This window comes from Drosophila albomicans, chromosome 2R, assembly GCF_009650485.2.
Source record: "Drosophila albomicans strain 15112-1751.03 chromosome 2R, ASM965048v2, whole genome shotgun sequence".
Lineage (NCBI taxonomy): Eukaryota > Metazoa > Arthropoda > Insecta > Diptera > Drosophilidae > Drosophila > Drosophila albomicans.
In genome coordinates, this window is record NC_047631.2 from 9,697,724 (window position 1) to 9,722,720 (window position 24,997).

Sequence of the window (24,997 nt, forward strand, 5' to 3'; positions counted from 1 at the left end):
CCCATTTTGAATAAAAGCAAAATATTCCGGTATTATTTTCAAAATATACCGAAAATGTTACAAAAATACTAAAAATATACCAAACGATATATTTGTTATACCGATATAGTACCACATTCAAAATATACCGTAGACGGCGCAATATACCAGATTGTCGGCCAAAGCAACTCAGTCCCCTAGTAAGTAGGCGTTTTTGCCCATACAAAGTATTTCTTTAATAACTTCCACAATTTTTATCTGATCGCAATCAAATTTTCAGAAATCATAAATACTATAGTTATCATTGTATACACCAAATTCGCAGCTCTAGCTTTGAAATTACGCTTGTTATTCGATTTTTTTTTATTTGCGGAGAAGGAAGTGGGTGTGGCAAAAAATTGAAACAAGCTTGATCTGCATGCAAACATAACAAATGCTGTCAAAAAAAATTATAACTATCTCTTATAGTCTCTGTAGTTCATACGGACAGACGAACATGGCTAGATCTTCTCGGCTATTGATGCTGATCAAGAACATACAAATATTTATAAATTATAAGGTCGGAGATGCCTCCTTCTACCTGTTACATACATATCCTGACGGCACAAAGTTATAATACCCTTCTAACCTATGGGTAGCGGGTATAAAAACATATATAAAAGTAAATATGTATATATTAAGGAAATAACTTTTGAGCATTCATGGAATACCCTTAATATTTTTTCAACCTAATAAGTTTACAGACCCACATGTCCACTATGTTTTTTTGTACATTGCAGCCCTGGAAATACAGTTTGTTTATGCTATACTCCGACTCAAAGAGAACAGTTTTGAAATATAATATTTTAATGCCGCTCCGGAGGTTAATAAAAAATAATAGAATAAGCTTTACACAAAACCCTTTAACGTTTATTTCTATAAAATAGGTTTCTATTTGGAATAACTACTAGTCACAGTAAAGAACGCGCGGAATTTTGCGGTAATTTTTAGGTATTTAGTATATCTTCCTCTGTTGGTCACACTAAGTGTGAGCCTGTCGAATAAATTTTCTCTGAAGTCGTTTCGGCGTTGCCTGTTTTTTTATTGATTGCTAAAAGTGGTGAAGATCTAAATTGTATTTAATTGCATAATAAATATAAAATAAAAGACCGCATCTAGGCACTATATTTGCTGTACTGTGTGAGTATAAAACATCCAATATTCTTTGCCGGCCTCCAACAATTTTTTCGCATCAAATGCGGGCGACGCCGACAGTCGCCATCTTTTTTTTTTTGCAATGACGCTTTGCAGGAGAACTGAGCATTGCTGGCGATGAAAAAAAATTATTGACAAACTTGTTCGATTTTTATAGGAGATTGAACACAATGAACATGGATGCTAATGCCGTCGAGAATCGTGAAAAAGAGCGCGATCGTCGTGGACGCGGCGCACGCGGATCACGTTTCTCAGACGCCGATGGCAACAATGGCAACGCCGGCGGAGGCGGAGCAGGAGGCAGCGGCGGGCAGAACATTGGACGCGACAGAAGTCGCGAAAGGCGCAATTGCCGAGTGTACATTTCAAACATTCCATACGATTATCGCTGGCAAGATCTGAAGGATCTGTTTCGTCGTATTGTCGGCTCTATTGAGTATGTGCAATTGTTTCACGACGAGAGCGGTAAGGCGCGAGGTTGTGGCATTGTCGAGTTCAAGGATCCCGAGAATGTGCAAAAGGCCATGGAGAAGATGAATCGTTACGAGCTGAATGGCCGTGAACTGGTCGTTAAGGAGGATCATGGTGAACAGCGCGATCAATATGGTCGCATTGTGCGTGATGGGGCCGGCGGTGGTGGCGGAGGAGGTGGTGGTGGCGGCGGTGGCAACAACGGTGGTGGAGGCGGCGGCGGTGGACGTGATCATATGGACGATCGGGATCGTGGTTTCTCGCGCCGTGACGATGATAGAATGTAAGCATTATGATATTTATTTATTTTCCCCAAAACGTAACACAGATTTCTCAAATACGCTAAGCTCTCTAGGCGAGGTAATGTTTTTTCTGATTCCAAAACCGACTCGGCGTTATATATATTATGCCTAAATTGTTAAGGATAACGTTAGTTACTTTACTTTTTAATTCAAACACATCTCTCTGGGACGCGTTCTACTTTGTGCTGATTGATGATGATAACTTTACTTCGCAGAAAAAATACAGGTCGCATCAAGTGTTCCGTAATCATTTCGAAATCGTTGCTGCAGCATTTCATATTTAGTTTTACAACGTTGTCGGCATTACGATTCCTGCAGAAAGTGGCAAATTTTACGTAGTTCTTCAATATTTCCAATTTCATTAGACTTGATTTGTGTAAATATTTTAAAAGCTTGAAAGGAATGTTCGAAATTATAAAAACGTTGAGGCTTGCAGTTTGTTCTATAATTTGTTTAGATTTTCGGCAGCCAAGCAGATTTGCTTTATCCATTATTCATTATGAAAATGACATGGAATTGGTTTCATTTTAAATTATTATATAGAGACTTTTCAGTGTTCTGCAATATGTAAGTTTGTAGTTATCTTTGGGCTTTATTAGGTTTTTTTGGTTGCCGAGTCCCGAATTACATTTGCGTTGGTCATGTTGTACAATTATCGAGAGCTGACTGAAAAATCTAAGATACCAATTAAGTTAGTTGAATATCTTTGATCGTTGATATGTTGTAAGAAATGATTTTTTCAAACAATATGACTACTTTCCTTAGTCTAACACGATATATTATCATATTTTTTATAGTGTAAATTTAGTCAACCAATTTTGTGGATATTATTGTGCGTTATCTATAGCTGAAACTGATGATGCGTGCGCTCTAATTTTTTGCAACATTATTATTTTTCTTTGGGAATCCTAATCCGAATCGAGTATTTGTGTTTTATCTCTTGCTTTTGTTATTTTTTCTCTCTGGATCTTTTGGCTTCTTTTTCTAGATCTGGGCGTAATAATTTTAACATGATGTCGAATGATTTTAATTCGTCGAATTACAATTTGTATGGGCTTTCTGCTTCGTTTTTGGAGAGTCTTGGCATAAGTGGACCTTTACATAATAAGGTTTTTGTTGCTAATGTGAGTATATGTATTATAAACAAAAAATTCCAAATAATTGTATTCTAAACCAAAACTGTATTGAACCTTAAAACTATACCAAACCAAAACAAAACCGTACCAAACTGAACCAAAACCACAACTGCATATATTTTTATTCTACAAATGGGATAAAGTATATGATCTATGTCTTTGTCTTGTAGCCTGTATTCTTCGCCCAATTGTATTGTAAGTCGAAAACGGTGCTTTAAACTATTGTCGACATTAATTTTGTGATCTCATCGTGGGCTCTGTTTCGTATTTATAACCCAACCATCTATATAGCTAATATTTAAAAACTGCGGCTTTATTATTTGTGGATTCAAAATTACTTGCGTATGGTAGATTAAAAATTCCTTTATCTAATGGTTACTTCAATTCTCCTGGGCAGTCAATTGGCAAATTCATATTCATATTTATAATAATGGCTATTTTGATGTTGCACTAATCAATTTTATTTTGTGATCTGTTGGATTTGTAAGATAATATCTCTAAGTGTGCTTAAGGTTGTCGCCTTCTGTCCGATATTTTTCAAAATATTCTTGAATCAATCGATCTGCTAAAAATTGAGATGGGAAGTTTTTATTATAAAGTTGTTAAGTAAATCGCAAAAGAATAGTTGCATTTATATTCGCTCTTAAAAAACCTACCCAGGTGTTCTTGTTTAAATTGTATACATATGTATATATTCTTACAAACAGGCCCGCAGTTGCCATTACCTTTTAACTGATATCATCTTCGAAAGAGTGGGATGATAACTTGGTCTATATTTATCAAATACTATTGCGTTGTGTTTTGTGCTTATGTGAATGAGAAGAAAACTGAAGGCTTTGTGTTGGTTGGTCTTTTTGTTTTGCCGCCACATCGATGTGGAAGTCATTCCTGAAAGTGAGCGAGGGGAAATGGGTTATAAATATGAAACAGTCAATCAATTGCCTGCGTCGCTTTTGGATTAGACAACTGGAACTTCGTTCTAATAAAGGAATCGTGTGTGTGGACAACGCTGGAATCTATTTTGATTTAGATTCGCATTCTGTATTAATCTACATTTTGCAGCAAGTCCAATGGCCACACTTGAAATGCTTTCTGCTAATAATTTCCCTTTTATTTATCTTAACAGCTCGACTACAAGGTGGATAACAAGAAGCTCAAGCAAGTGTTCAAGCTTGCTGGCAAGGTGCAGAGCGTGGATCTGTCCCTGGATAAGGAGGGCAACAGTCGTGGCTTTGCTGTAGTTGAATACGATCATCCTGTGGAAGCAGTGCAAGCAATTTCCATGCTTGATCGCCAAATGCTCTATGATCGTCGCATGACGGTGCGTCTGGATCGCATTCCCGACAAGGGTGAAGGCCTGAAGCTACCCGAGGGATTGGGTGGCGTTGGCATTGGTCTCGGACCCAACGGCGAACCGCTGAAGGATGTTGCTCACAATTTGCCCAACGGTGGCAATCAGAATGCTTCGCAGTTGCTCAGCAATGTGCAGAATGCTCAGCAATTGTCCGCTGTCACAGGCGGACCAGTTGTCGGTGGCGGCGCCAATGCTAACAATCTGTTGGGCAGCCTGAGTGGGGTCATGTTTGGAAACAATTCGGCTGTGCAGCCGTCGCCAGTGGCGCCTGTACAAAAACCCAGCATGGGCAACAATGCGGGTAGCGGTGTTGGTGGCCTCAATCTCAACAATTTGAATCCCAATTTGGCTGCAGTTGTTGGCGGTTTGAGCGCAGCGCTATCGAATCCGCAGCTCACCTCTTCACTAAGCAACCTCGGCCTTAATCTCGGCAACTCGGGTGGCAATGACGATGGCCTCGTCTCGGCCAGCAATGTGGGTTTGTCCAATAACTATAGCAGCGGCGGCGGCGGCGGTGGTTATGGTGGTGGTGTTGGTAACAACTACAACACTGGCGGTGGCAGCTCGGGAAGTGGAGGTGGCGGTGGCGTCTCCGGGGGTAATGTTGGCTACAATGCTTACAACAGTAGTGCCGTCTCCAACTCGGGCAACAATCAGCTCGATGGCAATGACTATGGCAATGCTGGCAATCAATTGGACATGTTTGGCGGCGGTGGCAATGTCGGAGTGGGTGGTGGTAATGTTGGTGTTGGCGGTGGTGCTGGCAATGCTGGCGGCGGCACGCGCAAATCGGATACGATTATCATTAAGAATGTGCCATTGAGCTGCACATGGCAAACGTTGCGAGACAAATTCCGTGATGTGGGCGATGTCAAGTTTGCCGAGATTCGTGGCAACGATGTGGGCGTGGTGCGATTCTTCAAGGAGCGTGACGCAGAACTAGCTATTGGTAAGAATAGTGGTGAGCTCAACCACAATTGCAAATGATTCTAATTTTGATATTCTCTTTGTTATAGGTCTCATGAATGGTTCCCGTCTCGATGGTCGCACGATTAGTGTAAACTACTTTTAATTTCATATAGCACTTAGATTTTAAACTGCGCAGTACGTGCGTTTCCACAGCAAGGATTCCTTTGCAAGATGATGACATGACCAACAACAAAACATCCTAGATTTATCTTATCCCACGAGCAAAGCAGCTATGCGATGCGGTTTTAGTTGTAGTAACTACAAAAACATATAATTGTTTAATTTTTATACACATATGTATTTACACTACTCATAAACAACAAATGTCGTAAAATAATTGACTTTCCAAAATCCAGAAACGACGCAATTCATTTTATTTGTAAGTGATTGAATTAAATATGAAAAACGCTAAAAGATTTTTTGAATGCTACTTATACTTATGCCGCTTTGATGAAGGCTTCATGAAAGACAAAAAGGAGTAGAGTGGATTCCCAAGAAAAAGACATGATGCTTCACATTCATAATATTATGTAGTTATTACAATTTGATTAAATTCTAAACCCATAATTGATTAATTGGCTTAAATACAAAAAAGTGTTGTGTTCTAGGCATGATTCCGATGTGCGTGGATTCGCTGATCTTTTGCATATATATGAGGGTGTTTGGGATGGTATTGGGATTACTGGTTATTTATTTTGTAGCTTCAGCTGTTGTGGCAGCGGCTGCAGCTGGCGTTGCTGCCACCGCCGGCGTCGTTTTGAATCGTTCAAGGCGGGCGCGTGCCTTTTCTGCCCACTCGCCCTGTCCCTTGACATCAGTGGGCGATGTTGCCGTTGTTGCTGTTGTGTTGGTGGCAGCGCCTCCTCCGAAACGCTCCTTGCGTTTCTGTAGCTTCTCGTCGGCCGTTGTCTTGGGACTCTTCTCGGGCACCACGCATCCAAAGCGTTCTGCACGCCGTTTCAATGCCTCCTTCTGTTGCTCATCGGTTTCCTTGTTTCCATTGTTGGCCTTAATTGAAGCGCTCGATGATTTGTTGACCACAGGAGACGCAGCAGCTGCTGTGGAAGCAGCAGATTTGGAAGCAGCAGCTGTTGCATCTTTTGCAGCGACTGTGATGCCAAACTTTTTGGCACGCATTGCCAAACGCTCTTGGCTGCTAAGCTCACCGACTTTCTTGTCGCCTACTGCCTTGGGCGTGGCATCTTTCGTGCCACTAATAACAATTGGTTTTCGCGGTGTCTTTGCTGTTGCCTTCTCCTCAGTGTCCGACGTGCTGGGGATCGTAGTCTCTGCGGCAGGTGCTGCATTTTCCTTGGATGGAGTTGCAGCTACTGTGCTTAGCGTTGACGTCTGCTGCTGCGAGTTGTTGCGTTTCAACACGATCTTCTTTGTCGGTGGCGAAGTTGCGTCCGTTTCTGCCTTTGACTGCACCGCTTCCAAGAGTTCTGGCAAGGTTGCAGATGTTGTTGTGGGTGTGCTAACGGGACTCTTTAGGAGCAAATCCTCGTGTTCATCGCCAAGCAATTTGTGCTCGTCTTCATCAGTCAGCGAGACGTCGTCATCTATGCCATCCGCAATAGCTTCAGCTATGGCGCTGTCATCAAGTGAAATATCACCCTCTAGCAACGCTGTTTGCAGGCGGTCTTGCAGCTCGTTTTTGTTGCCGTTTAATGGCAAGCCACGCAGCTTTAGCTCTCGCTTCAAATCGGCAACCTGCATGAAATATTCATGATGTGGATTGTTTTCACATTAACTAATTGCACATTTACACTTACCTTCATCTTGGTAACATCACTTTCGGGCATCTTTCTTGCTGTTTTTGTACACCTCTATGCGGCACATACAATAATTTTCTACCAACGACGGTCTGGCAACGCTACAAAAAGCAAGCGCAATTGGGAATGTCCACTTGGGAGGGGAACAGGGTTGTTTTTGCCAGAGCTATTAAGTTACGAGGAAATTATGTTAAATTACAAAACAAACATTCATTTGCTGAGCATTTATGTTAAATGTGGAGTATGCTTTGTTATTTGTGACTCACGTACAAAAGAACATCCGCCCAGTGTTGTAAAATATAATAAACGCGCTAAAATTTAAAGTAGCTTTTCACAGCAACATTTCTATAGAAGCTTCATCGATTCATCAACATAATGTAATATGAATGCATAATATTTGTTTCTGTCCCTCTACTATTGTTACGCTTTTGGTGCACGCACTCACGTCAACGCTGTCTAAAGCGAACGGGTCGCGTACCAAGATAAGATATAAAAATATGAGCGCTGTACAGAAATAGCAAACAAGCAGCACGCAGCACCATCCGTGAAATCCCTCTTCATACACACCCAGAATATGAATACACCATCAACACAAGTCGACCGGAAACGGGAAATGCATGCAATATTATCTTTTAGCCCTTTTCTCCTTTACATGCAATAGAGATTGTGTGTGTGTGTGTGTTTGTGATTTGGTTGAGCTATAAGAAAGCCGTCTGGGGAGATGAGATGTGGAGCACTAGGCGCCAGATATTAACATTTTTCGACCTTGAACTGTACTCAAGTAAATTGCATTGTTTTTTAAGCATTTGAAGTGCCTCACCGTTGCCTGCACCTGCCAACCACTCACACACTTGTCTCTGTCTCTTTCTCCCACACAAATAGTGAGGGCTATGCACATATGTTGCTCATATGGCGCATAAGTATTTTATATGTATAAGTAGTTGTCCCTAATTGGCAACTGCAGCTCTTTCATACATATTTAATTTTAATTTTTCCGGCCCACGCATTAACCTTTTGTATGTCGGCATTTAAGGCGATGGCAAAGACAAAGCTCAGTTGTATTCAGTGCAGTGGTAATTATAATTAAGGCCTAATATACTCAACAAATGCCTAATTCGCTCGCATGCCCATTACGAGCACTTTTGGTCATGTATGCGATAGAAGAGAGAGGGAGTTAGCTTTTAATTAAACTTACAACTGCTTAACGGACACGCAGCCAACAAATGCGATGACAAGCGCGGTCATGTATACTTGATTAATTGTCAGCAGCGACAGCTGCCTTTAAGTTCTGCTTAAAGAATTACGCAAGTGGATTTAAGAGGTCGGTTGCATCCTTAGCTTCCACTTTGACACAAATCAATAAGATTTCACTGTATACTATGACGAAACAGGTTTGAGGTTTTTTAAAAATAATAATATAAACCGACTTACTAAGACTTTGCGGCTTTCTACACATGATTATTTTTATTTATGTAAATAAATGTAAAATTAATGAGTAATTTTTATAAAGTGTTTAAATACAGAAGTGCATATCTATAGACGTATGTATTATTTGTAATAATGCAATTAAATAATGAGCTGCAAAATGGTGTTTACCAATGAGTCTTATCAGAAGTATAGCGTCATGCAAGAGACAAACAGGCGTCATAAATAAGAGTGTTTCAGAATACATCACAAAGGAAACTAAGAGAGCGAGACAGGGATAGAGAGAGAGAGAGTGAAATAAAGAGAGTGATGCATAAAAATTACAAATAAAAGCTAGAATTGGGCTACTAAATATATATATAGATTTATATTATTAAACTAAAACTAAAATTTTAATTTTCAATCAATGATAAGACTGAATTCTTGATTTAAAATTAAAATCTATTTAAAATTTAAATTTCTAATAAGTAATATTATTACTTGGAATATTTATTTGTTTATCAAATTTATCGTATTTGTAACCGTTTTTAATTATTTTTGACATTTTTTTAAACTTCTTTGTCTGCATTCTCCATAAAGTATTCGTTATTAAACTCATTCCGAAAGATTAACTTTAATAAAAATGCGACACTTTAAAATATTTTTTAAAATTTTATTTATTTTCACATACATACATTAGCTGTACTAATAGCTTAATTTAATTTTGGAATAAATTCGATTTTTGTATTATTTTCAATTAAAGTTTAAATGTTTTTAAATGTTTTCTTCATGAATTTGAAATAATTCTAAAAATGATGTATCCAAAAATGTAATTTAACTTATTTCTAACATTTATTGTTTATTATCTTGGCTGAATTTCTCCCAAAAGTATCTGCACCAAATAATGTAATGTTTTCTTATAGTGCATCTAAAGTGCGCTCTGCTCTCTTCTTTTGTTGCTCAACTCTCAGCACTCAGCTCTCAGCACTCGGCTCTTGAATAGGCGACTCGAGCTATCCGTCAGATACTGGTTCTCAGTTCCGTGACGGCTGCCCGAGCGATCGGTTGTTCCAGCTCTCTGTATTTGGTATCTTGGCATTTCAATTGTTGCGTCGTTGTCGCTGTCGTTGTCGTTTTTCGTGTATCTTCGTGTATTTTGATATTTTGTTCGCTTTGATCGAAGCAGACGTCATCGCCAGAGACGGACGTGTTGTGGTTGTTGTTGCTGTTGCTACTGCTCGATTGATTTGTTGCAAATAACAACAAAAGAAAATAAAGTGAGAATTCCAAATTCGAATATCAGTGCGAGAACGTGTATCTAAAAGTACGTGCTTGTTAACATAACCAACAACGTAACGTTAACTTCCAAGTGCCAATATAAAACCAATATATTGGGCAATATATTTAAATACATACTACACACATTTATATACAAACAATATACAAACAACTGGATGACCTTGTGCAGCAAACACGAGTATCATACATTTGTGTATCTTAAAGTTTGTCTGTGGCTCTATTCGGTGTGTGTGTATCTTTTAGTGTAAACATCATTAGTATGGTATCAGTTAGAAAGTATCTTGACCAAGCAACCTGTTCCCTACTCCCTCCTGCATTCTACGCTATTGTTGTATTTTATATTTTGTTTTATTTTTTGAATCGTTGAAATCGCGTTTGCGTGATCACCTCTTTATCACCTGAGTCACTTTTGTATGGCATTCACGCCCGCCCAATGTCTCTGGAATGCCAACCACCATTGTGGTGATAACTGCTCTCACTCTCTGGATCACGCTCTCTCTCTCTCTCATTCACTGTCTCTATTGTTCTCTTTTCTCACTCTCCGTTTCTGGGTCGGGCTTTATCTCCCACACTTGGCTCTCGTCGGCTGCGTTGCGCACCTTTTAGGCCCGTTACCATTTTTAGTTAACAAACAATTATATGGCTGCATAACCATGAAAGGCCAACAACTGGTCTCGCCTAGCCTAGCCAGAAGAGTCGAAAGGGGGAGGCGAAGGGGAAAGCCAGAGAGAGAGAGGAGTGTGTTTGCTATCACAGGAAACCTTCAAGTACGTGCCCCGACTCCCCCATAGCCACCCATAGCCAAAGCACTTAGTGATCGCCATATAATGAAACTACAAATCAATTTAGTGCGACCTATTGCCATAATATATGACCTCAATTAATTAAGCTAATTGACAGCGCGTGCTGCTCGCAGAACCCGTAACACCGTAACCCCGTATCCCGAATCAAATCGCAACAATCTGGAGAGTATATAGCATATATGCACATCTAATTTGTATATATGTTAGTCTGTCTAACGGTAAACGAGCTTTATATTGTAGTTGCACTTATCGCGTTTTCAAGTTGATTTCTTTATATGGCAAAAAGCGGGCATATGATTTCTGCCTGTGTGTGTGTGTGTGTACGTATGTATGTGTTTGTATCTTATCTAATCAGTTTATTAAATACGAAAACACATGCGAGAAATCATAAAACAAAATATACATATGTACAGACATATATAGTAAGGTATAGCTAACATTCGCTGAGCGAAAAATGAATAGCAAACTACCATTCGGTTGCCATACGCGATTCACGAGTACCCAATCATAACACATATGAACGACCAAATGTACTCACACCTTATATACACGAATCAGACTGTTATATACTTCACTATACTATATTGTACATATGAGAGAAGAGAATTCTTCTGGCTAGTTGATTTACTATTTGCAAAGTCACGGCCATGTATTGATAAAATGATCGATTTGCTGCGATTACAACTCATATTAAAACATTCCTAATTGAAAAGTACACAAGAGACTGACGCCTGTCAAGTGCAAGGGTTCTTCAAATCAATCGATCTTTTATCTGCTGTGCGATGTCCACGAACGTCCATAAAGATTATCAGCCTTATCAGCCGGTTTTGATATGATAGAATTGCCCATTGCTGCAGATGAAGCTGTTATTTCATAGTTCGACAAGTGTAAATATTAATATTCTACACTTACTTTTTCGTTAACTGGAAATACAAAATCGATATTGGTTAATATTGTTTTTTAAAAAAATCTGTTCAAGTAGAAAACGTTATATTAGCCTAATCTATTATTGTTATTCACTTCAAGTCACTAAGCTTTGTTAACAATGGAATTAAATGTATTATAACACTCAACAGTTTCCAAAGAAATCCCCAAGTTACAAGTAACTAACCTGCTTTTACATCACAAAATAATATTACTGAAGTAACTCTCTACTGTATTTGATAATCATACTTTCAAGATACTTAGAAGGAATTCAAAACTGAATCATTTGTCACATGCTCTTAACAGTAATCTAGTTCAGTCTCATGATATGACAATGCGAAAAGTGAGTTAGAAAACCCTAAAGAGAAAAAATCTAAAAAGTTGTATTAACTTAAGGGCAAGATACAAAAAAGTCGTCATCAAATTTGGTAGCTCAAAGTTTTATAGACACACAGATCTAGTGGATCATAATGTCAGACGGAGGCATGTCTCTAAATTTTGTGCTTATCAGAGAAAACGGCATATATATGTATTGTATATACAGTTATTCTGACTGTTCTGCATATATTTGGGCAAGAATGATTTCATTATTCGCAATAATTCAAATTCAATTTGAAACCGAAAACGAAGCGAAATCAACCAGCTGCCTTTGGTGCTACTGGTCACAAAAAGCAAATCGAGTTGACTCTAATTTATTTTTGTTTTCTATAGCAAGTGTGGAAAGAAGTCTTTATAGCGTATAGAGAAACATTATGAGCACTCGTAATACTTTACGTATATGATGCACAATGCGATTATGAGCGACTGATAAAGGCACAAAGAAGTCTGTGGCAGCTTCTTAAGAAGTCGCATTTATTGTGCTCATTGCTCTAAGAACACTTTAAAGAGACTTTAAAGCTTCCTCAGAGAGTGAGAGTGAGAGTGTAAAAGAGAGAGTGAGAGCGAAGGCGGGAGTGAGAATGTAAATGTGAATGTGGCAAGTGTTCCAAGAATATTACGACAATATCAACAAAGGCGAAACATGATATGTAAAGTTTACAAGAGGCCAATGCAGCCCGCTTTCCCCCCACGTCCCCGCCAAGCCCTTTATTCCTACATCGCATTCCATGGACCGATAACAAAGAAGACATTTTATGTACAATTATATTGTACACTTTATGTTTAAATAATTTATTATGTGTATTAATTACAATACGCCAGTGTATACCATACAATTTGTGTCAGCTGTTGATAGAATGTTTCCGTTAATCGTACACAATATATTTTAATACCCTACAGCTGGTCATAACTGATCGCCCATTGGGCTTGTAATGCTGCCAAGAGCTTCTTCCTCTTCTTTTGTTATTTGGCCAAAAATCTAAACAAACTTCAGCGCCAGCCAAGAGCATTAACAACAAGCAACAACAAATAAACAAGATTAGCTGTTGTTTTGCTTTTAATTGGTTTTTGTTCGACGCTTTTTAAATTATTATAAACAAAGCGAGTGTGGGCGCTGTTTTTAGTGACTGCAGTGCAAATAATTTACTTTATAAACTACATGTGTATGTACATTTGTACCTGGATGTGTTCTCGCCAAAGTCTGTTACCATTTCTATTTATATATGCAGCTGATTAAGCGTCATTTGCCAAAAGTTCCAAGTGGTCAGCGCAAGGGGAAAACACTTGAATGGAATTTCCAGTAGCTGCAATTAAAGATTATTCAATACACTTGTTATTAAGTAAGAACTAATGAATAACCTTTACTGGTAGCGGTTAATCTAATGCGAATCTTAGTAAACTTGTTTTTAAGTTATGCGCAGTGAACTATTAATGAACTTGTTCTTAACTAATAAACTAATGAAGTACACTCGGCTCTTAATAAGATGCTCTCACATTCAGGGCGTAACAGTGAACTGTTAATGAACTATTAAATTACATTTGGCTGTTAAGTGCATGGCGTAACATTGAACTGTTAATGAGTTATTTATCACCATGTTATTAGGCATTTTCCCAAAATCGCATCATGAATGTTCACTTCCTGCAAAGAATTTTGCTATCGCTTGCAACACAACTAATTGAGTCCAAATGAGAGCAAAATCATGACTCAAGAAGTTATGCTATACTAGATACAAAATTCCAGACGTTCAACATTTGCGTGTCATACAATAAAAGAGAGCACATGTCGAAAATGAAACTACAAAGAGAACAAGAGCACTTAACCTCCGTTTGGGGTTCGTGTACAGCAATTAGGTTTAATTATATAAGAGGGGAGTGTGAACGAACTGAAATGAAAGAGATCAGCGTCAAGATCATGGCAACAACCAGTAGCAAGTGCTGCCAAGAGACCTTTGCCTTCTGTGGCATGCAACCTAACATGTAAACAGTAAACGATGATCCACCTTTTTGAGTGTGTCAATGCAACCGGTTTGTGGACTCTGATGTAAACTTGGATGCAGCCCCTTTTAACCGCCTGCTGTTGCCCAGCAGATGAGTCACTAGACTGACATCCAACAGCTGAGAACACAATCTAATAGTATGAAGTAGGTTCAATTTCTTACGCATATTTGCACATGTGTGTGCTCTGTGGTGGTGAAGTAAAGTGTATTCATAATCGTAATTGAATGACAATCATTTCGCATGAGTCATATCCAGAGATTTCAGTTTCTCAGAATCCGTATGAGTTTTCTCGTGAATTCCAAACAGTGAGTAAAAAAACATTCGGACTCTAACTGTAACTGAAATGCAAATGAAGTAAAAGAGACTCGATTGTGTTAACAGTTTTTGATGCTGACATGGATGCTAAGATGCTGTGTAGGGAAATCTAGTTCAAGTTTTGGGTCAACAACTCGTTTGGTTTTTGTCGCTTGTCAGCAAACCAGTTTTAATTAAAAAGCAACATTTATTAGACGAAAATTGTGTTTGGTTTGGTTTGGTGAAAGTGCACTTCGCTTATATAAGGCCTAAACCACAACAACAACTGCAGAGTATTAAATGAATTAAGCTGTGTCAATTGAATCATTGTATTCTTCTCTCTCTTTTGCTCTTTCTGATAAAAGCTTGTGCAATGTGCAATTTCGTTTAGTAATGAAAAGTTGTGAAGCTTTTTCTGTCATACTTGTTTTTTTTTCTTTATTTTTTTCCATTGCTTTTTGGTCGATTAGATTAAAAGTTTTGAAGTTCAAGTGTTAACGGCGACGAGTTGATAGCAGTCGCTGTTAAACATCTTATGTTGTACCCTATGTTAAGTAACAGTTGTAGCCTCTGTTAAGCATAACTTGGCCTAACGAACATGAAGAAAAGGCGCCCACTCACGCACACACACACATACTGCAGAGATTTCCGGTTGCAATGGGATGTGGGTGTGGCAAGATAAACAACGCATGTCACTTCAACATATGCCACCAAATGGTGCAACACAATGCAACCAACACACACACACAAACACACACAACGCAATCTTTGATATTCACGCCTGATTTTCGCTCTCCTTTTGTTGCAGTTCGCTTTGCACAATGTCGAAGAGCCTGCGCCCTCTTAAGATAACCATCGTTGGCGATGGCATGGTGGGCAAGACCTGTCTGCTGATCACATACACACAAAACGAATTTCCCGAAGAGTATATACCAACTGTGTTCGATAACCATGCCTGCAACATAATGGTAGATGATAACGAATACAATCTAACTCTCTGGGACACTGCTGGGCAGGAGGATTATGAAAGGCTGCGTCCCTTGAGCTATCCCAATGTAAGTATCCATAAATACCCTTACAAACAGCCTGTTTATCTAATCGCTTGTGTTTTATTTAACCGATCAACAATTTTTGTCTGACAGGGATTGTAAATAATAGTTAAGATAAGTGTAAAAAAAATCAGGAAAATGTTGGCATACTGTTTTGTTTGAAAGAAGATCCAAAATTTGAATTTCAAAATTATTCTTAACTTTAATCAACTTTTTAATCAAATCAACAAAATAACTGTTGTTTTTTTAATAAAACATAATCATTTCAGAGAAATCCGGTATTCTTTAATAGGAGCATCAGATCAAGAACAACTTTAAATTTAAAACTAATCTTCCTATTGGTGCAAGCAATTTAATGTCTTAGTAATTGGCCAAGTCACCTACACAAATCCTAAAAAACATTCTTGATGTAAAATTGGATACGATCGGATAATTGACTTTAAAATTGTTTTAAAAAATTAATATATGACAAAAATGATATAATACATATTATAGAAAATGTTTTTAGGTGCCTCCCTATTCTTAGAGCTATCCAATAAAAATCTCAATAATTCGAAATACTTTTGAAGATATAGACAATTTACGTTTCCGTATTTTCGGATCATCTATGCAAATCAAAAAATTATATTATTTACATACTAGTTCTTATTTGCCATCGAGAATGAGGGAGTGTATCCTAAAGTCGAGAATACCCTACAATCTATACTATATTTTCTTACCTGTTTCCCTTTTGTTTTTGCAGACGAATTGCTTCCTGTTGTGCTATTCGATCAGCAGTCGCACCTCATTCGAGAACATCAAGAGCAAATGGTGTCCGGAGATCCGTCACTTCAGCAGCAGTACGCCCGTGGTGCTGGTGGGAACAAAGCTTGATTTGCGTATACCAAATTCAGAGAAGTTTGTGACCACAAACGAGGGACGCAGACTGCGCAAAGAGATCCATGCACACAGTTTGGTCGAATGCTCGGCGAAGAAGAAGATCAACTTGCATCAGGTGTTCGAAGAGGCGGTGCGAGCGGTGGAGAGGAAGCCAAAATCAAAGCCGCAAACGTGCAAAATATTGTAATTAAGTCGTATGCTTAATATCTTTAATATTGTTATTATACGAAATTGTATTATATAACTATGCTACCATATACTTCTATATACTTACGTATATAGTATATACTGTATGCAAACATATGTATGTAAATGTCTGATTTTGGGCGTTGGATTCGCTTGTTTCACTGAGTGTAGAAAATGTAACGATAAGTTGTAATATTAAGTTTTTAAGTTGTGTGAAATCAGTTTTGTATGCCACACCAAAGTGCATTTTTTTTGGTTGTTTATTTACAAATCGAAACACATTATGTAATTCTTTGAATTTAAATGCAACAAAAAAAGTAATATAATAGACATGTATAAATATTAAAGCCAAATCAAACAAAAATACTGTTGTTATTGAGAAGAGAAAACGCGAAAGTAGAAAAGTTTATATTTTTTTGGGTTACGAAGTGTATTCAAATACATTCGCTTAGTTGATTTTTTTTTTTTGCAACAATAACTATTTATTTACATAAGTAAATTGGCAATCGAAAACGTTAGTCCCGCCATGTTCGCAGTTTGAGAGGCACTGTGAGAACTCGATAAGTATGCATGCAAAATCGATAAATTTCTCAATAAGCTGCCTTGCCAACTCGCTTGTGTATTTTGTCTTTATTTAAATGCAAAAAATCAAAATCATTAGTTTTGACAGGAATTTGTGAGTAACCAATGATGGAATGGGCATGTTCTATTTACTGATGTAACCGATTTTTATTTTAATTTAAGCAAAAATTCAAGACAGTATATTTTCCAATTCTACATGTGGTCACACTGGGTATTTATCAAGTGTAACGTTTGCGGTCACACCGGCAATCAACAATCAAACAGCATAGGAAATATTTATAAACAATGAGTGGTGAAAAGGCTGAAAAAGCCAAAGTAAGTGCTCAAATTAAGCATGTACCCAAAGATGCGCAAGTTATTATGTCCATACTCAAGGAGCTCAACATACAGGAGTATGAACCACGCGTGGTTAATCAGATGCTGGAGTTTACATTTCGTAAGTGGCAGCGGTGACTGTATAAACGTTTTTTTTTTTTTTATTATTTACAAACATTTGTTTGATGCTGCAGGCTATGTGACCTGCATTCTGGATGACGCCAAAGTTTACGCGAATCATGCGCGCAAGAAGACTATCGACCTGGACGACGTCCGTCTGGCTACCGAAATGACACTGGACAAGAGTTTCACGGGTCCACCACCTCGTCACGTTCTCGCGAAGATGGCTGAGCTCCGCAATGCGATGCCATTGCCACCGATAAAGCCACATTGTGGTTTGCGTTTGCCGCCCGATCGTTATTGCTTGACTGGGGTCAACTATAAACTGCGCGCTACGAATCAACCCAAGAAAATGACGAAATCAGCGCTGGAAGGTCGCTCGGTGAAGACAGTTGTAAAGCCCGTCTCCAGTGCAAATGGAGCTAAGCGTGGACATTCGATGGTGTCCAAGCAACAGGTGGTCACAATACCCAAGCCAGTCATCAAATTTACAACAACAACGAAAACGGTCTCCGCCATGGACGTCAAGAACGAACCCAATTCGACGGACATGAAGATGGAGGTGGATAGTGATGCGGCGGCCGTTGGCAGCATTGGGGGAAGTAATGTAGCGGTGAAGCGAGAACGGGATGAGGAGGAGTTTGAGTTCACAACAAATTAAACATATACATAAATTTATAATCATTTTTAGCATTCAGTAAAATCAAGTAAATATAAAAGTGGCGAACGTAACGTATTTAAATGTATCCATAATTAGTGTGGGCGATAAGCAGTAGTTAAACTATTTGCTAAGTTTTCCGAGGATGGATTTCGGGAAGAGCCCTAAATTATCGGTTCAATGAGCATTATAGACGTAAAATATTGTAACTTTTATTCTGTGAATTGAGAATGTGAGAGAGTTAACAAACTAGGATATCACTTAAGTGCTAGTATAATAGAGCAGCCAAGATCCATGATCTGCAAATACTCAGATCCGCCATCTTGCAGTCGATAACAGGACTCCTGTAATATGCAAACAATTAGCTTGAAGATTAGAAGTCTCCACATTTTACTTACGCCAAGCTTGTCGCATATGATGGCTTTTTGTTGATCGGTCAGAGAGCCGCAGCGCACAACGAACTCTACAAACTGCTCCATCATTTGGCCCACGCTGTATGCGGAGTAGCCAATCTCACGCACAAACTGCTCGAGACGCTCATACTTGCCCGAGCGACAGACTTCCAAATAGTCCTCCAAATAGTGCTCTGGTATGATGCCAGACATTTCGAGCAGATCGTCCGTGTTAATTGTGTGTTCGGCGCCTTTGAGGCGATAGCAGGACTGCAATGTGGTTATAGCACGTCGCATATCGCCACCTGATATCTTTACAATGGACTTGTATGCATCTGGATCAATGCTAACGCCCTCCAGTTCGCAAATATGCTGCAATCGGGCAATGATCTGTTTCTCACCTAACGCCTTGAAGCGAAACTTGGAGCAACGTGATGTGATGGGCACAATGATCCGCGACACATAATTACAGATCAAACAGAACCTGGTGCTACGGCATTCCTTCTCCATGGTACGACGCAAAGCCGCCTGAGCTGCATGTGTCATTGAGTCCGCCTCGTCGAGAACTATGATCTTAAAGGGCGGACACGGACGTCCGTCGGGGCGCGTATTGCTTGCAGTGAGTTGGGCAAAGTTTTTGATCTTTGTGCGCACCACATTGATGCCACGCTCATCCGAGGCATTCAGCTCGAGGATGCGATCGCGATACATGTCACCAAAGATTTGACGAGCGGCTGCAAGAATCGTGCTCGTTTTACCAGTACCAGGAGGACCGTAGAGCAGCATGTTGGGCAAATCAGCGCCTTCCACGCATTTACGCAGAACAGCCACAACTTCTGACTGTTCCACTACATCATCTACGCTTCTTGGGCGGCTATTTGAAGATTGATACAACTGATGTTTGAGTAATTATCACAATGTGCTTTTTACTGCAACTTACTATTTTTCCACCCAAGGCGCTGGTGGCCTGCGACGTTCAACTGCATCATTGACTGTGCTTTTTTCTGTATTGTTGCTGTTGGCACTCGATTTGCCAGTTTTTAAAAATGCCTGCATTTTGCTAGCAATTCTATTTAAAAGTTGGAAGCAGCAAATTGGCGCGACTTTGAACAGCTGAGTAAACTATTAATGGCGCTTCATCAATAACAGTACTGCTTAACAGTAGAGCATAACAGTGTTGGTCAGCAGCAAACTCCTTCAAATGCTGCAGAGCAATTCTGCAGTTCAGTGTTAAATTAATAATAGATCATTTCAGATATGCATGCAACGATGCTTATGATGCTTTCAGAACAGACAACAATGTAATAAAATATATAGGATTTACTTTTTTGCATAAAAATACTAATTGCGTTTACAGAATTGGTACTAACTGCAGTCACTTAAAAACATCGATGTTTAACGAAATTTCAAACACAGCGCTTAATCGATAGTGCTATCGATGTTTTCCTCCTCTAGTTGAAATCGTTAGATGATGTGGAATTTACAAATTGAATTGTTGATTAAATTTGCTGCGTCGTTAATATACACCACAAAATGGACATAACACAGCACTTTAAGGCTAGTGTTATGACGGTACGTCTACAACGTAAGACTGAATTGGCAGCGGCAGCCAAGGGCAAGCCGCAACAGGATAATAAACAACGTACTTCGGCAACCGGAAAACCGACGTCGACGACGGCGCCCAACGACTTTGCCAAACGGGCAAAGGATATATGCAACGATATAACGACATTGCGGAATGTGTTGATCGAGAATCGCACTGCATATATGCGCATTGGGCAGCATTTGAAGAGCGCCACCCACATGACGGATGCCCAGCGCGACTTCATCGATCGTGGAACCGAGAAATTCGTGACACTTTGCACACATCATCTGGCAAATATGCGACGTGACTACAAAAACAATGCCAAGCGAAAGCCGCAAGAGCGCCAGCATATCGATGGTGTACTTGATCTGCTGATTAGTTATCTGCACAGCGTCGAGCAGATTTACTTGGATCAGAAAAAGTATCGTGTACAACACGAACTCGAAACATACAGACTGCTCAAACTGGCGGCCGATAAAAAGAAGATTCCAGTGCGTCCTGCTGGAGCGAGTAGCGGCAAGCTTGCCAAGCGTCAGCCGAGCAACGATGAAGATGATGACAATGACAAGGTAGAAACATCCGTCGAAGAAGCAGACGAAAGCAATGATTGGAACAACGACAGCTGGGCCGAGTGGGATGAAGAGCAGGACATCTCATCGAAGACAGTTGAAACACAGCAAAAGTTGCGTAAACGCAACAAGCGCACTGGACAAAGCAACACAGATTCCTCAGCGAAGGTAGCGCTCGACGAGGACATTCAGCAGACGGAGCTGCAGCAGGAGAACGACGAGGATCCTCTGAGTGCCGAAGATATACAATTGTTCGAGGCGGAAAATGTGCACATCTACAATCTGCTGCAAGGCGTCTCCGAGGAGGTGGAACAGATCGAAAAGAACGTTGTAGATATAGCACAATTGCAGGACATATTCACAGAGAAGGTAAGTACCACAATTGCCTAACATCCGAATGTTTATTAATTAACGCTCTTCTTCTCAACCAGGTGGCAATGCAACAACAGAACATTGAACGCATTGTTAGCGCTGTTGTGGGCACCACGGAGAACGTGAAGGATGCTAATGAACAGATTCGCCAAGCAACACAACGCAATGCAGGATTACGTGTCTGGTCCTTGTTCTTTTTGCTGGTCATGTCGTTCTCATTACTATTTCTCGACTGGTATTACGATTAAAGGGTGTAGATTTGTTCTGTGTAAAATCAAAGTGAAAACTCATTGTTTTGTTATCGTTCTAAAACACATCATTTGTTTATTATACATCAAATAAAAATTATAGAAAATTTGGTATTCCATATGAAACACAACGGATACTTAACAACTAGGTTGATGTTAGCTGTAGTGTTAAATAAACATGTTTCTATTAAGTAATCCATTTGAACTGGTTTATGAGCTTAATTGTTTCGTTTCAAAAAACTCTTAGTTCTAATTAGTTTAACATAATGGTAGATAATATTTGGGTTCTAGTAACTTAAAAGCGCGCCTTTCATCTAATAAATTTGATCATTTGTATTTGTTCATTGTATAGTATATACATTTGATAATTGCTTTGTAATATTCATTCAATGAATACACATTTAAAACTAGATCTACAACTAAGTGTGTGCACTTCTTCTTGAGTGTGTGTGTGTCTGTGTGTGTTTGGATGGCTTAATCTATATTCAGTGCACTCAATGCAGTCTGCAACAATTTGAATGTGCTGGATTTTCTCTCTCTGTGTGTGTGATAATGGAAGTTAATGAACGCTACCTAGAGTAGCATTTGAAATAGGAAAGTGTCCGTTCTGGATGATTGTAAACTAAAAAATAATGTGAGACCAGCTGTTATGGCGCATCGATAATCATCTCCAGCGACTGGGCCATGCTGCTCTCAACCATCTCCACGGATCCGGGGCAATCTTCACTGATGCTGCCGCCACTGTGGACGTTGCTCAGAGGCGTCAGTGGCAATAATTCTTCGTTGCCCGGATGCTCCAATTTGTTGGGCAGCTGCGCTGTAGTTTTATCGTTGAGAAATACGCCCAGCGGCAAGTGTGTGTTCATATGAGCTAAACCGAAAAGAATATACAAATTAGTAAATTCGTTAATATTTCACTTGTATTGCACATAATACAATACACAATGCAATACTAATACAAAATTCAGAAGCTGGTGCGAGTGTTATGCATGCAATCATGCAGAGTCAGGCAACCATTCAAAATAAGAGAATAATAAAATCTTAAATTAATTACCAACTAGCAATCAATTACATATGTATATTTATAGACACTACTTAGGCAATAAGTTAGACGCTGTCTTTACCACGAAAGCTCGTAAAATGTAGAAAAGTACGTGGGCAGTGTTCGCACTTGTAAAACAGTTCGCTGTTGTGGGTGCGTCGATGTTTGCGAAACTCTTTGAGATTTGCGAATGTCTCGTTGCACTCTTCGCACTGGAAGCCTCGCTCTGTAATATAATAGACAATTGTTTCGCTTTGTATCTGCAGTTTATCTGTTAAGTTTCTAACATGGAGTGTTAACAACAGCGAGTTAACAGTGCTACAATCAAACTGTGTTGCATTTTGGGATTCAGTTGGTGGAATAGCTATGAGCTCTAAAAATCGTACACGAAAGTCAATAACATTTAAACTGGGGGGATTGTCAATAATTAATAATTGTCAATTTCGGTTCGTGTTTGAGATTGGTGTTCTGTTATTTTTAGTACATGTACCCATTAACGATTTTCAAAATACTTATTAGCTTTTATAATTATTGTCAACTTTGATACCAGGGACCCAAAAATAACAGTTATGGATTTGAGCAGAATTACAAAGAAAAATATCTTCGACAGGCAGCTAACTTTGGCAATCCTTGTTCAACTTTTATATACTATGTTAGGTTGTGAAGTTGAGCAATATATTTTGTAATTTGTTTGTGATCAAAATCGATAATAAATAAAGATTTGTCTTATACTTAAATATAAATTATTTTGCAATATACATTAAAAACTATTCCTTTATGTTAATTGTAATTCTTATTTTCAAAATCTACATTTCGCTTAAGTTTTAAATGAAATGTAGTTTTCGGTTAAGCTAAGTTAGGATAAATAATGTAGCATAATTTTAGGTGCAATTGAAGCAGCTGCTGGGTTAGTTCAAGCGCTTTACTATGTCAACTATATCATAGGCTGTGCTCAGCGATAGATGCTCGAAGATGAACGTAAAATGCAAGAATGCCTGCCTTCCTAGTTCATCCTTACCTTTCGAGCAAACAACCACGGCCGTAAAAACTGTTAGCACAAAGCAACAAATACAGTTAGTTAGTGAACTACATCATTCAACAATTGGTTATGTATGTATATAGTACTTTTGTATAAATGTATTACTAGGTTACTAATGACTATTGTAATAAAGCTTAGCTAGCATCCAACCGGCACCCGGTTAGCCACCGCATCCGCATGCCGTGCGAGCACCCAAAAACTTACCACCATGAAATTTAATGTGCGTCTTCAAGGCGCTCTCCGTACCAAATTGTTTACCACACTCATCGCACGTATGCGGCTTGATCAGCTCATGGACGGTGAATTTGTGCATCGCCAGCTGCTTAAACTCCGGGAATCTCACCCAACACTTATTGCACTCATACGGTCGACCCTTCGGCTCATGTGACTTCATGTGATTGTCCATGTCGGTGCGTTTCCGGTATCCCCGCTTACAGATCGCACAGACCCACGGCATCGTCGTCTGTGAGTCGTGAGCCAGCTGCTGATGCTTGCGCAGCGCAATGATGTTGGTGAATCGCTTGTCGCACACCAGACACTGATGGCTGCCGCGAAGTTTGCTCATCTGCAGCGATGCGCTGTTCTCCATTGTGGATGACGATGGTGACGACGAAGGCGATGCTGCAGTCATCAGCATTGTTGTGGCCGCTGTTGTCGTCGTTGGCGTTGACACTGCACTTGTGGGCACCGAACGTTTGCGGAAGTGCCGCAGCGTCGCTGTCGTCGAGTCCGGCTCCGATTGCTCCGGCGAGGGCAGCGTTATATGCGACGTTGGGCACACTGGTTGCGGCGATGGTAGCGACGCAATTGTCGATGGTGGAGTCAGCACTGTGGGCGGTGGCTGTAGATTGCTCAGTTCCTCGTAAGGCTGCTCCTTGCGATGTTGATGGCTGCTCACAGATGCAGTGCCTAGCAAAAAAAGAGTTCGCTTGAATGCGTCTCTTGTGCAAACAATTGCAGATAACTACTTACAGTCTTCGCAATCGGGGCAGCAAAGTATGCGCGTCCTTCGTGGCTGCGATGGCGATGGCGACGGCTGTTCAAGCGCTGTGCAAATAATGTAAAGAATGGAAAAGAGAAGAGAAATTAGTGCAATGATATGTACATAAGTATCAATAATGCAGTGAAAGCTTAATATCGTTTATAAGCTGACGTTTTCGTTGTGTGCCATATTTGCAAGTATGCTTAAAACGCTAAAGACCAATTAAATTGCACTTAAAGAGCACAACTTAATTGGACTCTTGTATATTCCTAATTTACTAATTGATTACAAAAATGGAACACTTTTTGCCCAAGTGTATTATATATAAGTATTATATGCAAGCTTTTAGCCAACAAACCGATTAACAAATTTTCCTAGATTAAAAAGATTCAAAAGGATTCGCCAGAGAACCTTTTATTGAAAGACATCATATATATAATTCATATTTATATTTGTGACTACGACTATTATCTAATTCTGTCTACCTAAAAAACTAGATTAAGGTTTCATTACTAGTGATTGTTTTTAGTTTTTATAACAAGCAAGCAAAACTATTTAATACCAATTAGTTTAAAATCCCTTTCGTTATAGCTGCTTCATATGTTAAATGAAATTAATACTTTAAATTTCAATTTCAATAATAATAATCAATATAAATAAATAATAAACCTACTACCAATTTAAATTCACTAAACCTGT

The 24,997-nt window shown here is 39.3% G+C and overlaps 7 protein-coding genes across 14 annotated transcripts in view; 4 read left to right on the top strand and 3 right to left on the bottom strand.

The window, feature by feature from the left end:
* Positions 1 to 988: 988 nt before the first annotated feature.
* On the top strand, positions 989 to 5,822 carry LOC117574230 (heterogeneous nuclear ribonucleoprotein M). 2 transcript variants are annotated; one of them, XM_034257939.2, is made up of 5 exons: positions 996 to 1,156; positions 1,331 to 1,927; positions 2,935 to 3,070; positions 4,209 to 5,385; positions 5,453 to 5,822. In XM_034257939.2, the coding sequence occupies exons 2-5, from the start codon at positions 1,344 to 1,346 to the stop codon at positions 5,506 to 5,508; spliced, it is 1,953 nt and encodes a 650-aa protein (XP_034113830.1). In that variant the 5' UTR covers positions 996 to 1,156; positions 1,331 to 1,343; the 3' UTR covers positions 5,509 to 5,822. The 2 variants fall into 2 exon arrangements, with proteins under 2 accessions (XP_034113831.1, XP_034113830.1); XM_034257940.2 differs by lacking the exons at positions 2,935 to 3,070; positions 5,453 to 5,822 and having other exon boundaries at positions 989 to 1,158; positions 4,209 to 4,463.
* On the bottom strand, positions 5,610 to 7,358 carry LOC117574231 (enolase-phosphatase E1). Its single transcript, XM_034257941.2, has 2 exons — positions 7,181 to 7,358; positions 5,610 to 7,118 (listed from the first exon to the last, which is right to left on the bottom strand). Exons 1-2 carry the CDS (start codon positions 7,208 to 7,210, stop codon positions 6,096 to 6,098), a joined length of 1,053 nt encoding a protein of 350 aa, XP_034113832.1. The 5' UTR covers positions 7,211 to 7,358; the 3' UTR covers positions 5,610 to 6,095.
* Positions 7,359 to 9,615: 2,257 nt separating this feature from the next.
* LOC117575493 (ras-like GTP-binding protein RhoL) lies at positions 9,616 to 16,758 on the top strand. Of its 4 annotated transcripts, none has more exons than XM_052006793.1 (3): positions 9,616 to 9,908; positions 15,089 to 15,335; positions 15,599 to 15,772. In XM_052006793.1, the coding sequence occupies exons 2-3, from the start codon at positions 15,102 to 15,104 to the stop codon at positions 15,683 to 15,685; spliced, it is 321 nt and encodes a 106-aa protein (XP_051862753.1). In that variant the 5' UTR covers positions 9,616 to 9,908; positions 15,089 to 15,101; the 3' UTR covers positions 15,686 to 15,772. The 4 variants fall into 4 exon arrangements, with proteins under 4 accessions (XP_051862753.1, XP_034115619.1, XP_051862752.1 ...); XM_034259728.2 differs by lacking the exon at positions 15,599 to 15,772 and adding an exon at positions 16,072 to 16,758 and having other exon boundaries at positions 9,621 to 9,936; XM_052006792.1 differs by lacking the exon at positions 15,599 to 15,772 and adding an exon at positions 16,072 to 16,758 and having other exon boundaries at positions 9,621 to 9,861.
* A 475-nt stretch (positions 16,759 to 17,233) lies between these two features.
* On the top strand, positions 17,234 to 18,141 carry LOC117575539 (transcription initiation factor TFIID subunit 9). Its single transcript, XM_034259793.2, has 2 exons — positions 17,234 to 17,412; positions 17,486 to 18,141. The coding sequence occupies exons 1-2, from the start codon at positions 17,262 to 17,264 to the stop codon at positions 18,070 to 18,072; spliced, it is 738 nt and encodes a 245-aa protein (XP_034115684.1). The 5' UTR covers positions 17,234 to 17,261; the 3' UTR covers positions 18,073 to 18,141.
* A 115-nt stretch (positions 18,142 to 18,256) lies between these two features.
* On the bottom strand, positions 18,257 to 19,640 carry LOC117575538 (replication factor C subunit 4). Its single transcript, XM_034259792.2, has 3 exons — positions 19,402 to 19,640; positions 18,468 to 19,335; positions 18,257 to 18,413 (listed from the first exon to the last, which is right to left on the bottom strand). Exons 1-3 carry the CDS (start codon positions 19,515 to 19,517, stop codon positions 18,327 to 18,329), a joined length of 1,071 nt encoding a protein of 356 aa, XP_034115683.1. The 5' UTR covers positions 19,518 to 19,640; the 3' UTR covers positions 18,257 to 18,326.
* Positions 19,641 to 19,905: 265 nt separating this feature from the next.
* LOC117576653 (syntaxin-18) lies at positions 19,906 to 21,596 on the top strand. Its single transcript, XM_034261593.2, has 2 exons — positions 19,906 to 20,984; positions 21,047 to 21,596. Exons 1-2 carry the CDS (start codon positions 19,995 to 19,997, stop codon positions 21,233 to 21,235), a joined length of 1,179 nt encoding a protein of 392 aa, XP_034117484.1. The 5' UTR covers positions 19,906 to 19,994; the 3' UTR covers positions 21,236 to 21,596.
* The window catches only part of LOC117576651 (probable serine/threonine-protein kinase yakA), a 32,429-nt gene continuing 28,539 nt past the window's right edge, over positions 21,108 to 24,997 (bottom strand). For 2 of the 4 annotated variants that reach the window (XM_034261588.2, XM_034261589.2), the window contains exons 4-7: positions 24,289 to 24,363; positions 23,521 to 24,225; positions 22,360 to 22,503; positions 21,108 to 22,106 (exon numbers count right to left, since the gene is read on the bottom strand). In XM_034261588.2, coding sequence (XP_034117479.1) covers positions 21,883 to 22,106; positions 22,360 to 22,503; positions 23,521 to 24,225; positions 24,289 to 24,363 — 1,148 coding nt within the window. In that variant the 3' untranslated portion in view covers positions 21,108 to 21,882. The remainder of the gene's footprint in view (positions 22,107 to 22,359; positions 22,504 to 23,520; positions 24,226 to 24,288; positions 24,364 to 24,997) is intronic. The other 2 variants (XM_052008018.1, XM_034261590.2) reach the window with 2 other exon arrangements.